A 16,677-nucleotide genomic window follows, 5' to 3' on the forward strand; every position below is an offset into this window, starting at 1 on the left:
CAAACTCACCCATGTGGACCAGTATTCAGTCCATATTGTGTCATATATGTACAGTATATTAAAGTCGCATTAGCTTCTGCTGCTCATAGGATCCTGTTCAGTTCAAAATGGCACCAAATAAAGCAAGTGACAGACTCTTTGTTAGTGTGAAGCTGTAATCCATCAATATGCAGTGAATGTTTTCCTTTGCTTTCGTGCCAAGAGCTTCCATACTCCATTCAGAAATAACCTTTCCTCACTGGCAGCTCCCAGATAACAAGTATTTAAATCTACTGTATATGCATCAGTATGGACGCTGAATAACATGCATTTACCTGTTACAACTGTTCTAATTTTGCTGTGGAGACAATCATGGAGGCAGCAGGAGGGGGAAAGGCAGCACATTTATTGTCAGGGTTCAGATTATACACAGGCCGCTCTAGACAGCCAACACTCAAATTTACCAAAATGTAATTTTAATAAATTGTATTTTTGAACTCCTACAGGGAATACAAAAGGGAGAAACAACTGCTGAAGTCATCCAAATTCTGTATCAGGAGCATAACAATGTAAAGCTGGTTTGACAACACAAACCATATTTGTATTTTTTATTTTAGCCATTGACGTACTCCATACTGCACTAGTATAATTTAGAGCCAAATCCACAGCATAATTCTCAAAAACTGAAATACAATTTGGCCGAGAAAAGCACATGAATAAGATGTAGAGGGGCGATGTGCACTTCAAGAGCTTTTGACTGTATGCTGAAAACGACTTCATTGATTATAATCTTCTAAGTAAAGGACACTTTCAAAACAATGTCACAGATTACCTGCTACATAATGTAATCAGTAACATAATCTGCAGTTTTACTTGAATTTATTAAAGTAATTTCATTACATTAAGTGTTGGATTACTTATCTTCCAAGATCTATGACATGGCCAATTGACCAACATGACCAAATTACACATTACTAAATAATGTTTACATCTATACATTTAAAATGAAAATATTAACTTTCTTGTTTTCTTTAAGTAATCCAACAAATATTCATTTACGTTCTCAAAATATTTGTAGTCATTTTAGCAATTTTTTCAACTATAAGTTATAATTTATTGTAAAACCCATTACTTGGAATTAATTTCCTATAAAGCCACAGAGGTAAACACAACTATGACCAAAAACAACAAAACACACACACTAAAGTTTACAATTTTCTTTTATTGATATAGCAGGCCGAGTAAGAGTTATTCACTTCTCTGACAAAATGAATGGAATGTGATAGGAAACATACTGAGATGTATTTGAAGCTTTGGCACATTGAGGCCCACTGATTTCCAAAAGGTAAAAATACTAGCCAACGTCTTTGTGTGCAACTGGAAAGTCTATAAGTCTATAAGTATTGTGAGGAAAACGGTAAGTGAAATACCAGTTACTTAGTGTTGTGATTTGTCTATTTTAGGGAGTTTTATCAATATTACTAATAATCAGTGCTGTCTATGTTAACACCAAAGCCCACAATGGAAAGGTCTTAGACTTTTATGTGTTGACATTGATAACAGACGCATTTTATCACGTTTTAAAATTGTCCAATAAAAAAAAAGTTCAATCTTACTGATCTTATGATGAAAGCTTTCACACATTATCCCTTCTCATAACAAAGGTTGCAAATAATCTCTTCCTCCTCATGATTTGCCTCTTCATCCCAAGGCTTCTACATCTGTTCAACATTGGCTCTTCAAAAGATTATGTAAAAAAATAGCTATACGGTGAAGTGATATCAGGTTATTAAGCTTCAAATGAAACAAAATAAAAATTGATCATGCTTTACCGTGGAACTAATTAAAGAGTGATCAATCCATTTGCACCAGCTATTAAAAATTAATACCCTAATAAATATAGGAAACATTTTGTGGAATGCAGCATAAATTACATCTATGAAGAATTACTGTAAATGTGAAGCATAAGCAGCAACTAAAAAAATTCACAAATTACTTTGCTGGTGATGTATTTTCTTTAGGATAGAGTTTGCATTTTAAACTCATCGGGTTATCCCGTCACAACATGAAATTCCCGTCTGAGCTGTCGTCGCCTTTGCAAGAAACATCAGTTCCGGAAATGACAACAGATCAAAACAGCTTGATCATGCTCTCTCTGGATTTGCCGACTCCAACCCATTTCACTGAAAAGACAAAAAGGACAAAACAGGATGAAGGTTCCTCAAACTGAAGAACAGTTTAGCTGCAGTCTCTCCCTTAATGAACCAAGCACTGCATCTCTTTACTAACCTGGCACTTGCAAGAAGTCCTCAATGAAGCGAATGTAATTTTGTGCCTGGGAGGGAAGCTGCTCGAAGCTTCGCACTCCCTCGGTGCCGCAGCACCAGCCGGGCAACGTCTCATACTGGACCGACACCCGCGTCAACACATCCATATTAGCTAGAACAGAAGCAGATTAATAAATAACTGATTCATTATTTCCCTCCAGGAACATGACAGCGCTCCAGCCAGTAGAAGACATGCTGGAGAAACAGAACGGTCCTTGACTGGCTTTGAAGGGCTGGATGCAAATAAGACACTATATTAATAAGCCACTCCCTAGAACCTGATCAGATGTGATGCACCCAAGTGTCTCTTGAAAGTGATTTCAACCTTTGAAGTGTCATGCTGTCAGCTTCTGATGGGCCGCAGCACCATCAAACAAAATTTGGAGCAAGAAATGCCCAAAACAGCCACTTCTATAAACATACAATACATTCAGCACAAAAATCGAGATAAACATATGGAGCAAATCAAGGTAAACATGCTGGTAAAGCACAGCTGCATAGTGTCATATTATGCAGGAATAAATACTGTTGCTTTTTTAATCTTCTACTCATAAACTTAACAATTCAATTTGCTCCATTTGGAACTACAAGCAGAGTAATACAGAAGATAATTGTATCATCAAAAATGCTGCAAAACAGATTTTCAAAAACCAAAGATGTTGTATTTCCTGCTATTAAAAGCTGACGAAAGTAAAACAAGACCTTAGGAGGCATTAGAGCCATTTCCATTCAACCTTTGCCAAAATCTGAGCATTAGCTCTGAAAATAATACTACTTTTGAGCAGATGCTCTTCCTGTACAAGAAACTAGAGTAAATTATGTTTTTGTGTCATTCAAACTTTGATGAATGGACAGTTATGAAAGTAGTATGAAAGTATTTGCCATCAACTTTTAATTAGATTTCAAGGCAAAAGGTGATCAAGCATTCACAGTTGTGAATGCAATCTCTTGACTTTGGAACACCTTGCCTGAGGACAGTCATCAAACTTTTAACCAATAATTAATTTTTCTCATTTGCTGTAGCAGTGATTTGTTTGTCAGGTGTGCTACAGTTTCTGAATTGTTGAGTTGACTGTAAAGATCCAGTACATAATTTTTCTATAATATTCATCAGCACCTGAAATTCAGTAGCCAACTTCTTAAAAATGGGCCCCCGAAAAAACACGTCCCCATTCTGTATCGTCACGTTTTTATACCGTGCGTGACTGATGGACGGACACTGTGGGGGACAAAGAGCAAATCTCTAAAGTATTTTGTCAAAGAGTGAATCACCTACCTGGGAAACTGGGTAGAGGCTTGTCATCGACTGTGTAGGCCACACCCACTTTGATCTCAGACAGCGTGTCCAGGATGTCCAGCTTCGTCAAAGCAATTCTGCAAAAGGGGAATCACGGGTCAAATTCGAGGGGAAGGCATAGTGAGAGCGCATGATGGAGCACATTTCTAATCTAAGCTAAAACTCCAGACAAGAGTAATTACATCAGTAGGTGAGGATAATATTCAGAAATGGTGTGATGGTTCCTTACGCAGAGAAGCCGTTGACCATGTGGGCGTATCTGACCAAAATCAGGTCCAGCCAACCACAGCGCCTCTTTCGGCCGGTAGTCACACCAACCTCCCTCCCTCTGGACTGCAACAGCGCCCCAAGATCCTAAAACACAGCAAACAGCCAATATACATAAACATATATAAACAAATATAATATTAAACAGTTACACTGAGTTTTGAAACTGCGTTAAATGCTCAAGAACAAGCATTAATCAACATAATCTTTGTAGAGGCGGTGTTAAGACCCAGTACTAACAAATACTGTATTTTACAATAAAAAAGGACCCTGGTTATCACATATTCACTTTTACAGATATTGGGGCTTCCATTTATGAGGGATGCACTGTTTGACATAATTTTCCAGTTGTTCATTCTGCCTGTTTTATAACCTTTATTTATCCATGGAAGGTCAACTGAGCACACATGCTCTTTCCCAGCAACGCCTCGGTCCATGCAGTTACACAGTCTCATATGGGAGCTGCCCAGTACAACCACAGTCCTCTACTGGAGGCCATCGGGGGGCTGAACTGGAGCAGTTGGGGGTTAAGTGCCTTGCTAAAGTGCACATCATTGATAGTTGCTGAGAGAAGGAACAACATTAGTCTTTCACTTTCTCCCCCACAGATTTTCCCCAGCCAATCTGGGGATTTGAACTGACCACAGGTCTGCTTCTTCAACCTCAAGGCTGCCACTGTCCCAAGTACCTGAGTGACTGATGATATCACAGCAGACAGTAAAGGGCTACAGAGGGAAGTGATGCCCTGAAATGACATTCTGTGCCTTGTAACTTCTGACTCATTTGTTCATGAGCTCAGCAGGTGCCGGTCCTCCTCTGAGGCTTGATGTAGGCCAACCAGTATGATCAGTTAGATGGTTTCATTGATGAATACACTAATAAACCTAATATGAAAGTGATAAGATGTCCGTGTTTCTCTACATGACGTAACAATAATGTGAAAATGGAAAACTGTTCCATCATTTCACTTAAATATTAAGCTAATGAATGCATTAATTGGCAATTATTTCTATATCAACATATGTCTTCACATAACACATGGGTATGTGAATTCTGCATCTTAGAGCATTAAGAAGTTATAGTAGTTAAAATATATATATATTTTTCTCCTCATTAATATGCACATTTATGCAGCAAGGTGCTCCATCTACCTCATCTACACTAGAGGGGGAATCTGTGGTGCAAGGATGAAGTTTCTACCATGTATTGCTCTTGAGTTATTGTGTTACAAGAATGTGTCTACACACACATGCCATCAAGACGACATAAAAACCAACCAAGTGTAAATGTGCAGACTCATCATCACTCACATTGTTCTGCTCTGTTGGGAAAGCGCCAACGCCCACCCGGGTGGTGTAAGCTTTGACGACGCCATAAACCCTGCCGACGTATGAAGGAGGCACGCCAAGACCCGTGCAAACCCCTCCAACGGTGCAGTTTGACGACGTCACGAAGGGGTACGTCCCTAAATAAAGGAACATCTGTTAACTTCATTTGGCAAATATCCATCTCTCTTCAAAGTTAATCCCACAAAGTAGCCCATCACACCAACAAGCCCATCGTTGCTCACCAAAGTCAATATCCAGGAGGGCAGCGTTGGCTCCCTCAACCAGAATCTTCTTACTGGGGCCGGTAAGAGCTTTGTGCATGAAGTACACACCGTCAGTCACCAGAGGACGCAATCTTTCTGCATATTCCTGGGAAAACAGACACACAACAACACCTTAGGTAAATGTGAAATGTGGATCATCTCCAGCTGCCACATTTGAATTCTACAACTCTAATTCTGCATGTAAAAAATGTAATAACCAAAATAATGGGAGCATTGAATATTGCACAGTATAAAATACCATACAGTCACACAAATATATTGCCAAAATCACCTCAGCCCAAGTAACTTGTTATCATTAGCTGCTCCCACATGTAGTCCAAGCTGCAAGTGAGACAGACGACACAGACACTCTCCAAAAACATTAAGAAATGCCATGCTGAGCTGTCTTCACCTTCAACTGCTGCAGCTCACTGTCAATGTTGACATTAAGGTTGGGATACATCGCCAGGAAATGCTCCGCCAACACACGGAACCTGCAGAAAAGAGCAAGAACAGGGCGTTAAGAGTCCGACAGTAAACAGAAGGCTTGCATCGGCTGCAAGCAGATGTTTGATATAATGCTTTACAACAAAAGAGGTTGTTTACAGTGTAACATCTATCCTATATCAATAACATACATACAACAATAATACCAATATTTAATTAGGTCCAGAATGGAAAATGGACAAAATGTATAATTTTGTGTTCAATTTTGGCATGATATCAACTAACTAAGGGGAAGGTGACGGAAAAGAAAAAGATGGTTAGTGCCAATGAGAAATGCACCTGTATCTGTTTAGCAGTTCTTTAGGTTCAAGTTGGATTAAATCAGAAAGCCATCTGATTTGGACCAAGTTGTGTGCAACAAATTATAGAAATATGATCAAACGCAGAGTGCTTTCCACTGATGTCCAAATGTCGCACAAAAATACAATACAAACGCTGCTTCTGAGCAAGTGTTCAGTACGGGGAATGGCACAATTTCTATATATACAGCGTTTGCATGAAATAAGATATTAAATTGTAAAGTCATGGTGTGCAGAGTAGAGGACTGCTTTGGGATCGGGACCCACGGGACCTGCGGGACCTGACGCAAATCTCGCGGGAGCGGGTGGTTTTAACTTTGCTGCGGGCGGTCAATAACACACATTGCGGGAGCGGGCGGTAATGGTCAGAAATCCAACGGGAGCGGGATTAAGAAAACAGTCCCGCGCAGGGCTCTAGTGCAGACCATTTTTCTTATAACTAATTTCCATACAGCCAGACAAACTCCACATGGCTGCACTTTTGGTTAGAAACCTGGAGGCGCCGCAGCCTTTAGGCTTGTTAGACTCGGCTGTTAGCTCCAGTCATGAGAGGACTCAGCAGGAGCCCAGTTATATTTGGGCATTTTAGACTTGCTCAACCCATTTCCATTTCACATTTTAAAGACCAAATTCTGCGATCCTCATTTCTGTTTGATGCCAAAGATCTTGTTCTATCCAAGAATTAATAATTCTCCCATAATTCACAACAATATAGGACAGTCAGGCATGAAAGAATATTATGCTTTCACCAGCAGTTTTTGAATGTAAACCACAGTGGGGTGCTGCCATCTGCTGGCAGGAAAAGAAGTGGCATTTGGCAACAACAACAATAAAAATATGGTAATATGACCCACTAACACAACATTATTTTCACAATACCATGAAAAACTGATATATCCTGGTAAAATATGGAGACAATATCTTGATATGAAAAATCTGATATCACCCAACCCTAATCCTCGGGGGTTATGTTTATCCTGCACAATAAAGCTAAAACTTGCGGTTTCTAATCATCAAATGTCATTCAATTTGGTCCACACACTCTTAGACCAAGCATTAGTTAATACTGTGTGTGGCCTATCAAACAATTGTTCAGAAATGTTGTAAATCTTTGTAAATCAAATGTGAATCTAAGGACCTGTATTTTGTGCAGTTCAATTACCACATTTAAGGCAAATCAAAGCAAATATGGAAATACTACAGCAACTGTACCGTGTAGTTAATCACAGTAATGCCACAATAAACATTTAAATGTTGTACACACACTATGAAAGGATTCTCTCATCACTCCTAAAGTTGCCATGACTGAAAACCTTTACTTTCTGCATGTCCATACAATATTAAACCTGTTCAAGTTTGAAATGTTTTAACTTGGCACGGTGACTTGAAATGCTGAACTGAGTGTCTGAATTAGGGCTGAAACGATTCCTCGAGAAACTCGAGTAACTCGATTACTAAAAATCATCGATGCAAATTCTTTGCATCGAAGCTTCGTTTAATCCATATAACTATATACACACTCAGTGTTTCGCACGGATGATTATTACTGTTGCACAACGCGCTGGAGAAAGAGAGAGAAAATAGCGAGGGGCGAAGAGAAGAGACAGGCCAGAGAAAACGACAGAAAGTGTCCAAAGTTTCGGATCCAGTGTTGCCAACTTGGCGACTTTGTCGCTAGACTTAGCGACTTTTCAGACCCCCCTGGCGACTTTATTTCTCAAAAGCGACTAGCGACAAATCTGCCGACTTTTTCTGACCATGGGAAGCAATGTTAATGTGTTGAATCCCAAAGCATTTGGCAATAAATTGGTTCGGCTGATGCCGGTTTTCTCTACTTGCTTGTCTAATCCAGAGAGGTCTGACGGTCACAGCGCTTCCCACACACAGCGTAGCTCCCTCCCTCCGCTGAGAGCAGGGACTGTAGGATAGGGTCCACTTGTAATTGCTACCGGCGTACGCCGAAACTGGCCGGGTGGGCGGAGTCAGCACTTAATATTAAAACGGGATGAGATGAAGGCTAGTAAAGAATGCACGTTAATTATGGCTATATGTAATGGCTAGTTAAGAACGTAAATCAATATGGTGGCTAGTTATGATGTCCCTAAGTTAGCTAAGTTTTGCTCAAGAAAATAACCACAGAAAATAAAATGCTGCAGTCAATTTGTGAAAGCATGAGCTTCATTCATGTTATTATTATGATAGTCACACACACACACACACACACACACACACACACACACACACCTACTCCCCTCACAGTGATGCATAAAATACCCCAGAAAGCAAAATATCAGGTGGTGTAAGTAGCAATTGGAGCCTAAAATGCACCAGTCCAATACAGCAGGTATATTCAGTTTAGTTTGATTGCAGTGAGTAGGGTCAGCAGGTGTAGGGCAACCCTTCAACATAGTAAATAAATGTACATTAGCCAGTCTTATGAACTTGTATTATATTTAGGCCTAGTAATAAATATCAATAATAATTATTATTTCACCTCGTTTTCAGTAAATCACAGTGTCGTATGGACAGCTTCGTGCGGACAGCTTTTCTCTTTTGTATATTTACTATTGCTCTTTAATAAAGCAAAAGTATTTCTTATCCGATTACTCGATTAATCGATGGAATAATCGGTAGAATACTCGATTACTAAAATAATCGATAGCTGCAGCCCTAGTCTGAATTGATCAGGGGAATATGTCAACAGTCCATGATGCTGTTTCTGTCACTTGGACTTCCTGATGATATGTCACGATGAAAATATGAAGAGAATATGAGAATATGAAAATGAAGACGAGAAAAAAAACACTCACTTATCCTTAAAAACCTTGAAATCAGAGACAAGGTCACAGACTCGCAAACCATTTCGAGCAGCTTTGGAGGAGTAGGCAGGTCCGATTCCCTTCTTAGTCGTCCCCAGACTAAGACAAAAAACACAAGGAAGAACACTCATCAGCACTAGAGTACAGCGTTCTATTACACATGGCACTACACAATTTACCTAAGTAAAGATCCGATGAGGGATTTAAATTAATTTGAATAGACTCACTTTTTCCCTTCCTGTTGCTGCCTTTGCTGTTCCTGGATCCCGTCCACAGCTTGGTGGAAGTTGAACACTAGAAGCAGATTGAAGGGAACGTCAATAAAAAAAACAAGCCATTTAATTTCATGGAAAGACTTCCAAAAACATAGCAATGCTGACTTACCAATGTGAGCGCGATCAGAAATCTTTAATCTCTCCTCCCATCCCTGTAATCCTACACAAAATACCACAAATCACATGTCAAGTATTTGTGCTGTGAGAAACTTTTTATTCCACTTCATTCACATTACTACACCCCACCATATCCACTGCAGGTTTCCTAATTAGTAAACGTTTACCCTACCTTTGCCTTTCTGCAGGTTCTTTTCAGCCTCCTCAAAGAGACCAGGTAAGTGAATCACAACCCCATTGCCTGTGATGAAAGACGAGATAAAACTTTAACGATCCTCATGGGGAAACTGGTCATTGCACCAGCAGAACAGTAAAAAAGAAAAAAAAATTATAGAAAGAGATTTCTTATGAGTAACAAAAGGAAGCCAGAAGGGTTTATTTAAATGACACCAACGATCAACTTGCCCATCACTTTATGAATGATCCCATAATGTTTCCTCGTTTTCAGGGCATTGAAAAAATTGAGATATTGATAAAAGGTTATGTCAGAGGGAGCTGTTCTGGATACACACACTAGGCCAAGGCTTCTCAATCTCCGGACCAAAGTCCGGATCCAGACCGAACTACAAATCAATCCGGACCAGACCTTGTGTCACATTAAACATAAGTTAATGTAACGTTAGTTAATGTAGGAATATATTTTCTTTTGTCCAACGCGTTGTGTGATTCAACGTGCATGTATTTACTTGTGTGCGTGAGTGCATGTGTGACACACATTGCAGAGTGCAAGTTACAGTCCTTGATTTTTACTTTCACGGAGCCGTTTGTGTGTGTGTGTTTGTGTGTGCCTCGGTGGATGCGTTCACTCTGGTCCAATCACACGAAGCGTAATGTCATTGCTATGACAACGAATTGTCACAGTCAGTCAGACATTATTGCTATTCCACATATCGATGAGAGTCTGGATTTTCCCATTGAACACTGTGAAAAACTCCTACCGCAGCAGTTTGACCAATGAACACTTGGGTCAGTGCCTCTGCCTGGCAATCACACCTGTTGTGCCCAGGTTCAAGGCATTGGTTACAGGCAAACAGCCATTTCTCCCACCGATTCAAGCCACCATACTGTACTATTGAATGTGTGTACTTTAAGTTATGTTTAAGTTATGTTATGGACAAGTTATGGACGTTGATTTATGTCAGTGCGTTTTACTGACATTGTTCCGGACCATTGAACTCAAAATTCATAAGTGGACCTTTAATAAAGTTGGAGTACCCCTGCACTAGGCTCTTCATATGCTTTAGGCTTAAATGAGGATTTCAATATGAGACACATGTTATAACAGAGATTTTTAGGTACTGGGTACATACACTTGATGATGATTTATGCCCGATGTTTGCACATGTAACTGTCCCTATGTGTAAATATGTATGCTTCCTGTATGTATTATATGCGGTTTGTCACTACAAAAAGAGATCATTTCCTAAATTAGAAAAAACGTTGCACATCCTGATGAAGGTCATGTAGGGCTGAAAGCTCGACAAATTAGTCATTCTGTGTGTGCAGCAATTTCCTATAGCAGCTGAGGGTTTCTTTAAAAATGACTGTACGAAAGTAACACAGGGATCTTAACGTACCAATGAAGGAGACGGCCTTCTTGTTGAGCACTCCACTTGGCAGCAGGTGGAAGTCGTACTCCACCGAGTCCACAACCACCGTATGACCTGCGTTGTTGCCTCCCTGGAATAAATGCACACATTCAGGTTACTAGAACGCAATTTTATGACTAGTGACAAACACTGCAAGTAAACAATATGGTAAATAATATGCAATGTGCACACCATGGGCACTCCACCATATGGTGCTGGAAAAGACCAGGTTCCCCATCAAATCACCCGTAGAAAAGAAATGAAGATTCACTCGCACAAAACACACCTCTGCTGTGTCATTTATTGCTGGTTTCTGTACAAGACATTTACCAAGACATTTCTCACGGTATGTACATTAAAATGTCTTGCACAGAAAACGTCGATAACAAGTATTTGGACCATAAAAACAGACAATAACAATATCAGCTGGGAGCACTCAGCTGACCTGCCTAGTGTCTACTATTACTTTTGTAAACATTCAGATGACAACATCTCAGCCGGTGTAGAAATGTGTCCAGAGAGGCTCAAATTAAAGCAGCAGTTTCATCAGTTAACAGTAACGCTGCTTCTAGTTAAAAGTTACAGCACGAGACAAAAAAAAACATTTCAGCTAAATGTCAACGGGTTGTCTCGTGGACAGGAAGCGGAACAGCTGGCCGACACGGGGCGGTTGGCGCCTTGCAGGTTATTGTTAAAAAAAAAAAAACGCTACAAAAGGGCATCAGTATCTGGAGGTCATCTGCTAGATTCAGCACACACAATATCAAAACCCACGAGTAGCAAGTCTTGCTAGCACTAGCAATTTTATACCCGGGAGGACAGACAAGGTTGTTGACGTTGCAGCCAGGTCATGAATATTTAACGGTCAGACTTTCACGAGACTCCCTCGTTAAAATCAACCGTCATTTAGTAACAACAGTAGAATAACAGGCTAGCTACCTCGCATATTGACTGTTAGTCGACAATGTACCTGGCACCTGCATACGATATCCGCGTCCATTGCAAGCAAGTCGACCACTTTCCCCTTTCCCTCGTCTCCCCACTGCGCGCCCAGCACCACGGTCACTTTATTCTGAGGCTCCTTCGGGACACGGAGAGACTCCTGCACGCTCTCCCGTGGTCGCTTTACCACCGGCTCTCCGTTCAGAGAAACGGTCTCCCGTCCGTTGGACATTGTGCTGTCGGATGCCATGCTGCTCTCCTTGCATGTAGCTAAACCGGAATATCTTTTTAGCGCGTTTCTCCGTTACAGGAAGTAGCCACTGCCATCTAGTGGGCGTGGTTTGACTTGCGTGTTGTTTTAAAATAAATAACACAGAGAGATCACGGCAGAAACATCCGATGGACACATTTTATTTTCACTACACATCTGTGAACCTGATTATAATTTACTAAATAATAATAAACGCCCGATATTCCCCCGTTTCCTTACCTTGTTGAAATAATTTCGAAAAGACCGCGCTACCGTGGGTTTACGTACCAGGAAGCTGACATGACGTCAAGACGATTGGTCTAAAACATCCACACGAGGCAAGATGTTTCACTCCTTTTTTTCCGTCAGACTACACAGCCTCTTTCTGTGTTTGGGAGTCAGAGTGTCATAACTGTTTCTGTGTCTGATTCTTATTACCTCCGCCGACGGAGTTGGACGGGGGTTATGTTTTCGCCCCATTCAGTCTGTTTGTCTGTTAGCAGGACATCTCAAAAAGTTCTAAATGTATTTGCACAAAAGTCTGTGGAAAAATTGTTCATGCGGCATGGAAGAACTGATTAACTTGTCATGCCAAAGGGGGGTGTGGCAGTGGGCGTGGTTTCTCACAAAAGGCATATGCGAATGGATTCACGTAACGCCATCAAAATTTGTGGCCTATCAGCAGACATAAGAAGAGGCAAATCCTCCACAACATGGGGGCACTGGAGAGCTCATTTCCAGTTTAGACATAACCGCCCTGACAATTTTTTCCAAAACTTACAGAGCTGATTGTCCATGTGGTGTTGCAATAATCAGCTAAAATGCTGAAGAGAATTTGGCAAGACTGGCAAGAATTTGAACAGGTTTTTCTCATGTCCCATTTCAGGTCCAGTAATGGAAATGTGAGCATCTCCTAATGTGAAACAAGTTGGTAATGGGTCATGGAAGAAATTATAAACTTTTGGTGAAAGTCCAACATGTGGAACTGGCATATCTTGAAAATTGCATAGTGTTGGTGGTGGTATGCGCTCAACTGAGTGCCATCTAGTTGATTTAGCCAGAAGAGCATACTGTTGAAGTCCTTTGCAATATAGCACTAGAAGACCTGAACATGTTAATTAGTAGTGCTGTTTTGTGCATATATGGTGTGGTGATGCTAATGTCAGTACTGAATGTTCATAAAGGTTCATGCATAGATTAGTGGCTTCATGAATTATCTAGCTATCCCACTAGCTGACTACTCATAAAAGGCCTATTCAAATTTTAGACATTGTATGCATGTGCAAGATGATTTCCATAGGGTTTCTATTAATCTCAGAATTGTGTGTATAATTTCAGAACTCAGAACTCAGAATTCATACTTTAATCTTAGAATTCTGACTTTGATGAACCAACCAAACCAATGAACCAACCAAACTTCAGTGTCGTTTGATTTCTCCACTCTGATAAAGTGTAGGGCGCGCGCTCGGATTGGATGGTCAGGCTTTGTAACTGCCATCCATGTGACTACAAGAGAGAACCATAAAACATGGCAAGCCAAGCAATCTTCCCTGAAAACGTATTTCATCAAACCAAGCATAGTATGGAGCTTCTGCGGTGCACTGTAATAACTCTAGACTAGTTCAGTGATTAACTAAGTTATTAATTAATAGATAAACTTAAAAAAAAACATGCACATCTTGATTTATTGATATATAGGTACAGATAATATTTGACTTTCCCCATTTGTCCAACAAAGTGAGATCTAGTTGAAACTGGTGCTTAGTAATTTACTTACACCTGCATACACAGTGAAATACACCCAGAGGAGAAGAGTGTTTACTGAAGTCACATAACATGATTTCTGGGTATTGTCCTCAAAATGTGAACAGTTACCTCTCACTGTCATTTGGGCAACATGCAAAGTTAGTTGAAAATAAATTCTCCTTGTCTAAATCGATATTTTATGTGAAACACATTTTATACTCATTGCAACCTTGTATTATATGGCAGTTTTGTGTGAGCACTGATCCGATCAGCAAAATAATTGCACATCCAGTCCAGAGACATTATCTTGTCCACTGTGCATTGATAAGGGACAGACTTTAACAGTCTTGTGCTGGTTGGATTAAAGCTCACACAAATAATGTCATGTTTTGCAAAATTGCTAAGGGCATAAATAACGATTTAATGCCACTTAATGATTTTATATGCCCCATGTCTTCCTGTTACCATGCACACTCACATGAAGTATCAACAAACCTTCTACATCCTACATTAAGTGAGCGTTTGTCATGTGTGGTCACTCTTTATTGTCCCTAAGCCAATGATGAAATCATAAAGCTGCCCGCTCCTATAGTTAGCTCTAATATTAATATTATCAAGTTGACAATAAATCAATCCAAAATGTGTAAGGGAGACTTACTGTCCTACATTCTAAATATTAGCTCAGTTTCAGACGGCATGATTTCACCCTTACCTTGTTTGTTGTTCCATATTTTGCATTTATTATACACTCCTGGTAATCATCAGTAACATTTTAGGGTTTAATTTTTTAAGCTGGTGAATCATTAACATAACAGAATGCAAAAGTGAAAGTTGGGTGGGTTATCTCCCCCCATTGTTGAATTTATGATGATTTCTTAAACACAGGAGATTTGTTTGCTGACTGGATTTCGATTAAGAACAGGCTACATAACAAATTGCCTCATCATATATTATCAAACATCAGTTGATAAGACCAGAGAACGAGTCTCTAGCTTGACAAAACGTTGCTCATCACAGTAAAAGCACATCACTTCACATGCAAATTAAATAATAATCTAAATACAGAGGGGAGAAACAGGCTCCTGGTTCTTTTCCTCTTGAGTTTAGGCCATCTAAAGCTTCAGTAGAGTAACTATATTGATATATATTATTATATATTGTAACTATAGCTTTCTGTGGGACTGACAGGGCAGTTGAGTAAGTTCCAGTTAAACACACTGAAGACATTTCAAATTAAGTGGAGCTTCAGCATATTGTGAGATCAGTGAATGTGTTTTATGTGTGTGTTGAGTTTTAAGGCAATTGTACCTTCATCTTTGCTATTCCTTCAGAATTTGGTAACAATATATGTTTGCATTGTTTTGTATAGTGTATAGTTTTGTTCTTGACTTATTATTTTGCTGCATGTATTTATATTACAGACCCAGTCGGAAAGTGACAGACTCAAAAGCAATACGTTCAGTCTTTATTTCAATGTAAATGATGCTTCATAAACAGGTGAGATGAATAAAAGAGCAGGTAAACAGTTGTGTTGATACACCGGCTGCAGACACGTCCGCCATACAAACCGTCCGTTGTTATCTGTATACGTTCAGTGGGACAAACACAGCAGTGGCCTACAGAACTGACAGGCAGCTGTTACAAGCACTGGCTGTCAATTCATAGGTCATCACCTTGCGTCCCATCACTCTTCAGCTACTTGCTTTGAGCACAAAAACTATTGCACACATTTTCCAGATTTATTAAAACTGTGTGATCTTGAGAATCACTTTAAATAGTCTTTGTACAAATTCCAAAATATACACAATGGAGAGATGAGAGAGGCACTGAGCTGAGAAACAGCCTAAGAGGGAAAACATTTCACACTTTGTTAACACATGACCACGGGATTAAAGTCGACTTTGGTGACTCGCTGCAGGTAACAGCATCTCCACTGGAACACAAACAGCTTCCACATGGAGTTGCTGTTACATCCAGTGAGCACCAGCAGGCGTCCACTAAGTACTGACAGCATGCTGTTGCTCCTTCATACTTTCAGTTTCCTCCTTCGCTGGTGCCGGTGTGGAAATACCTGAGACAAAAAACATGAGAGAAAGAAAGAGTACAGAATGAGCAAAAGAAGGTTAACTCAGGACTTGGAGGCCGTCGTTTTAGTGCGCGAGGAGTCTCCGCTCGCAACCGACTTTGACCCGGCAATTTCCTCCTCCCTGTTTTACGACCTGAAATAGACGGCATCATTGCTCACACTCCTCCAACAGAATGGCCAAAGGGCCAAGGCCTGTATAGATAACACAGATTTTATGGTGGCTGTCAACATGAGGGCGCTTTTCAGTATGTGAATATACAATGGGTGTGTCTGACCTGTGAACCACCGGGCCCTCCATTTCCTGCTCAGAATTATTTATTTTTTTCATAATTACTAAAGATCTGTTTCATATTTGGTCAGCATGCTATCAATTTGAACCTGATGAAGTTTTTGTTTTAATCATTATCTTGTTTTTTTTTGTTTTTTTTAATTTTCATCCTCTCTTGTTCGATCTTCCTCGTAATATCTCTGTAGACTTTGCCTCGCAGTAAATCTCTGCCCACCTCCAGAAGAAAACAAAACAATAAAGTTAAATGAGTACCGGCTCTGTCAGGCTGTCTCTGTCTCTTACATTTTCTTACTCGGT

At 40.1% G+C, this 16,677-nt stretch overlaps 1 protein-coding gene across 1 annotated transcript; it reads right to left on the reverse strand.

Annotated features, from left to right (window-relative positions):
- Positions 1-1,181: 1,181 nt before the first annotated feature.
- adssl (adenylosuccinate synthase, like) lies at positions 1,182-12,296 on the reverse strand. Its single transcript, XM_071915221.2, has 13 exons — positions 12,038-12,296; positions 11,056-11,158; positions 9,651-9,719; positions 9,471-9,521; positions 9,314-9,380; positions 9,078-9,185; positions 5,874-5,955; positions 5,441-5,567; positions 5,181-5,335; positions 3,833-3,957; positions 3,583-3,680; positions 2,269-2,418; positions 1,182-2,162 (listed from the first exon to the last, which is right to left on the reverse strand). The coding sequence occupies exons 1-13, from the start codon at positions 12,257-12,259 to the stop codon at positions 2,110-2,112; spliced, it is 1,410 nt and encodes a 469-aa protein (XP_071771322.1). The 5' UTR covers positions 12,260-12,296; the 3' UTR covers positions 1,182-2,109.
- Positions 12,297-16,677: the final 4,381 nt, after the last annotated feature.

This window comes from Centroberyx gerrardi, chromosome 11 (assembly GCF_048128805.1).
Source record: "Centroberyx gerrardi isolate f3 chromosome 11, fCenGer3.hap1.cur.20231027, whole genome shotgun sequence".
Classification (NCBI taxonomy): domain Eukaryota; kingdom Metazoa; phylum Chordata; class Actinopteri; order Beryciformes; family Berycidae; genus Centroberyx; species Centroberyx gerrardi.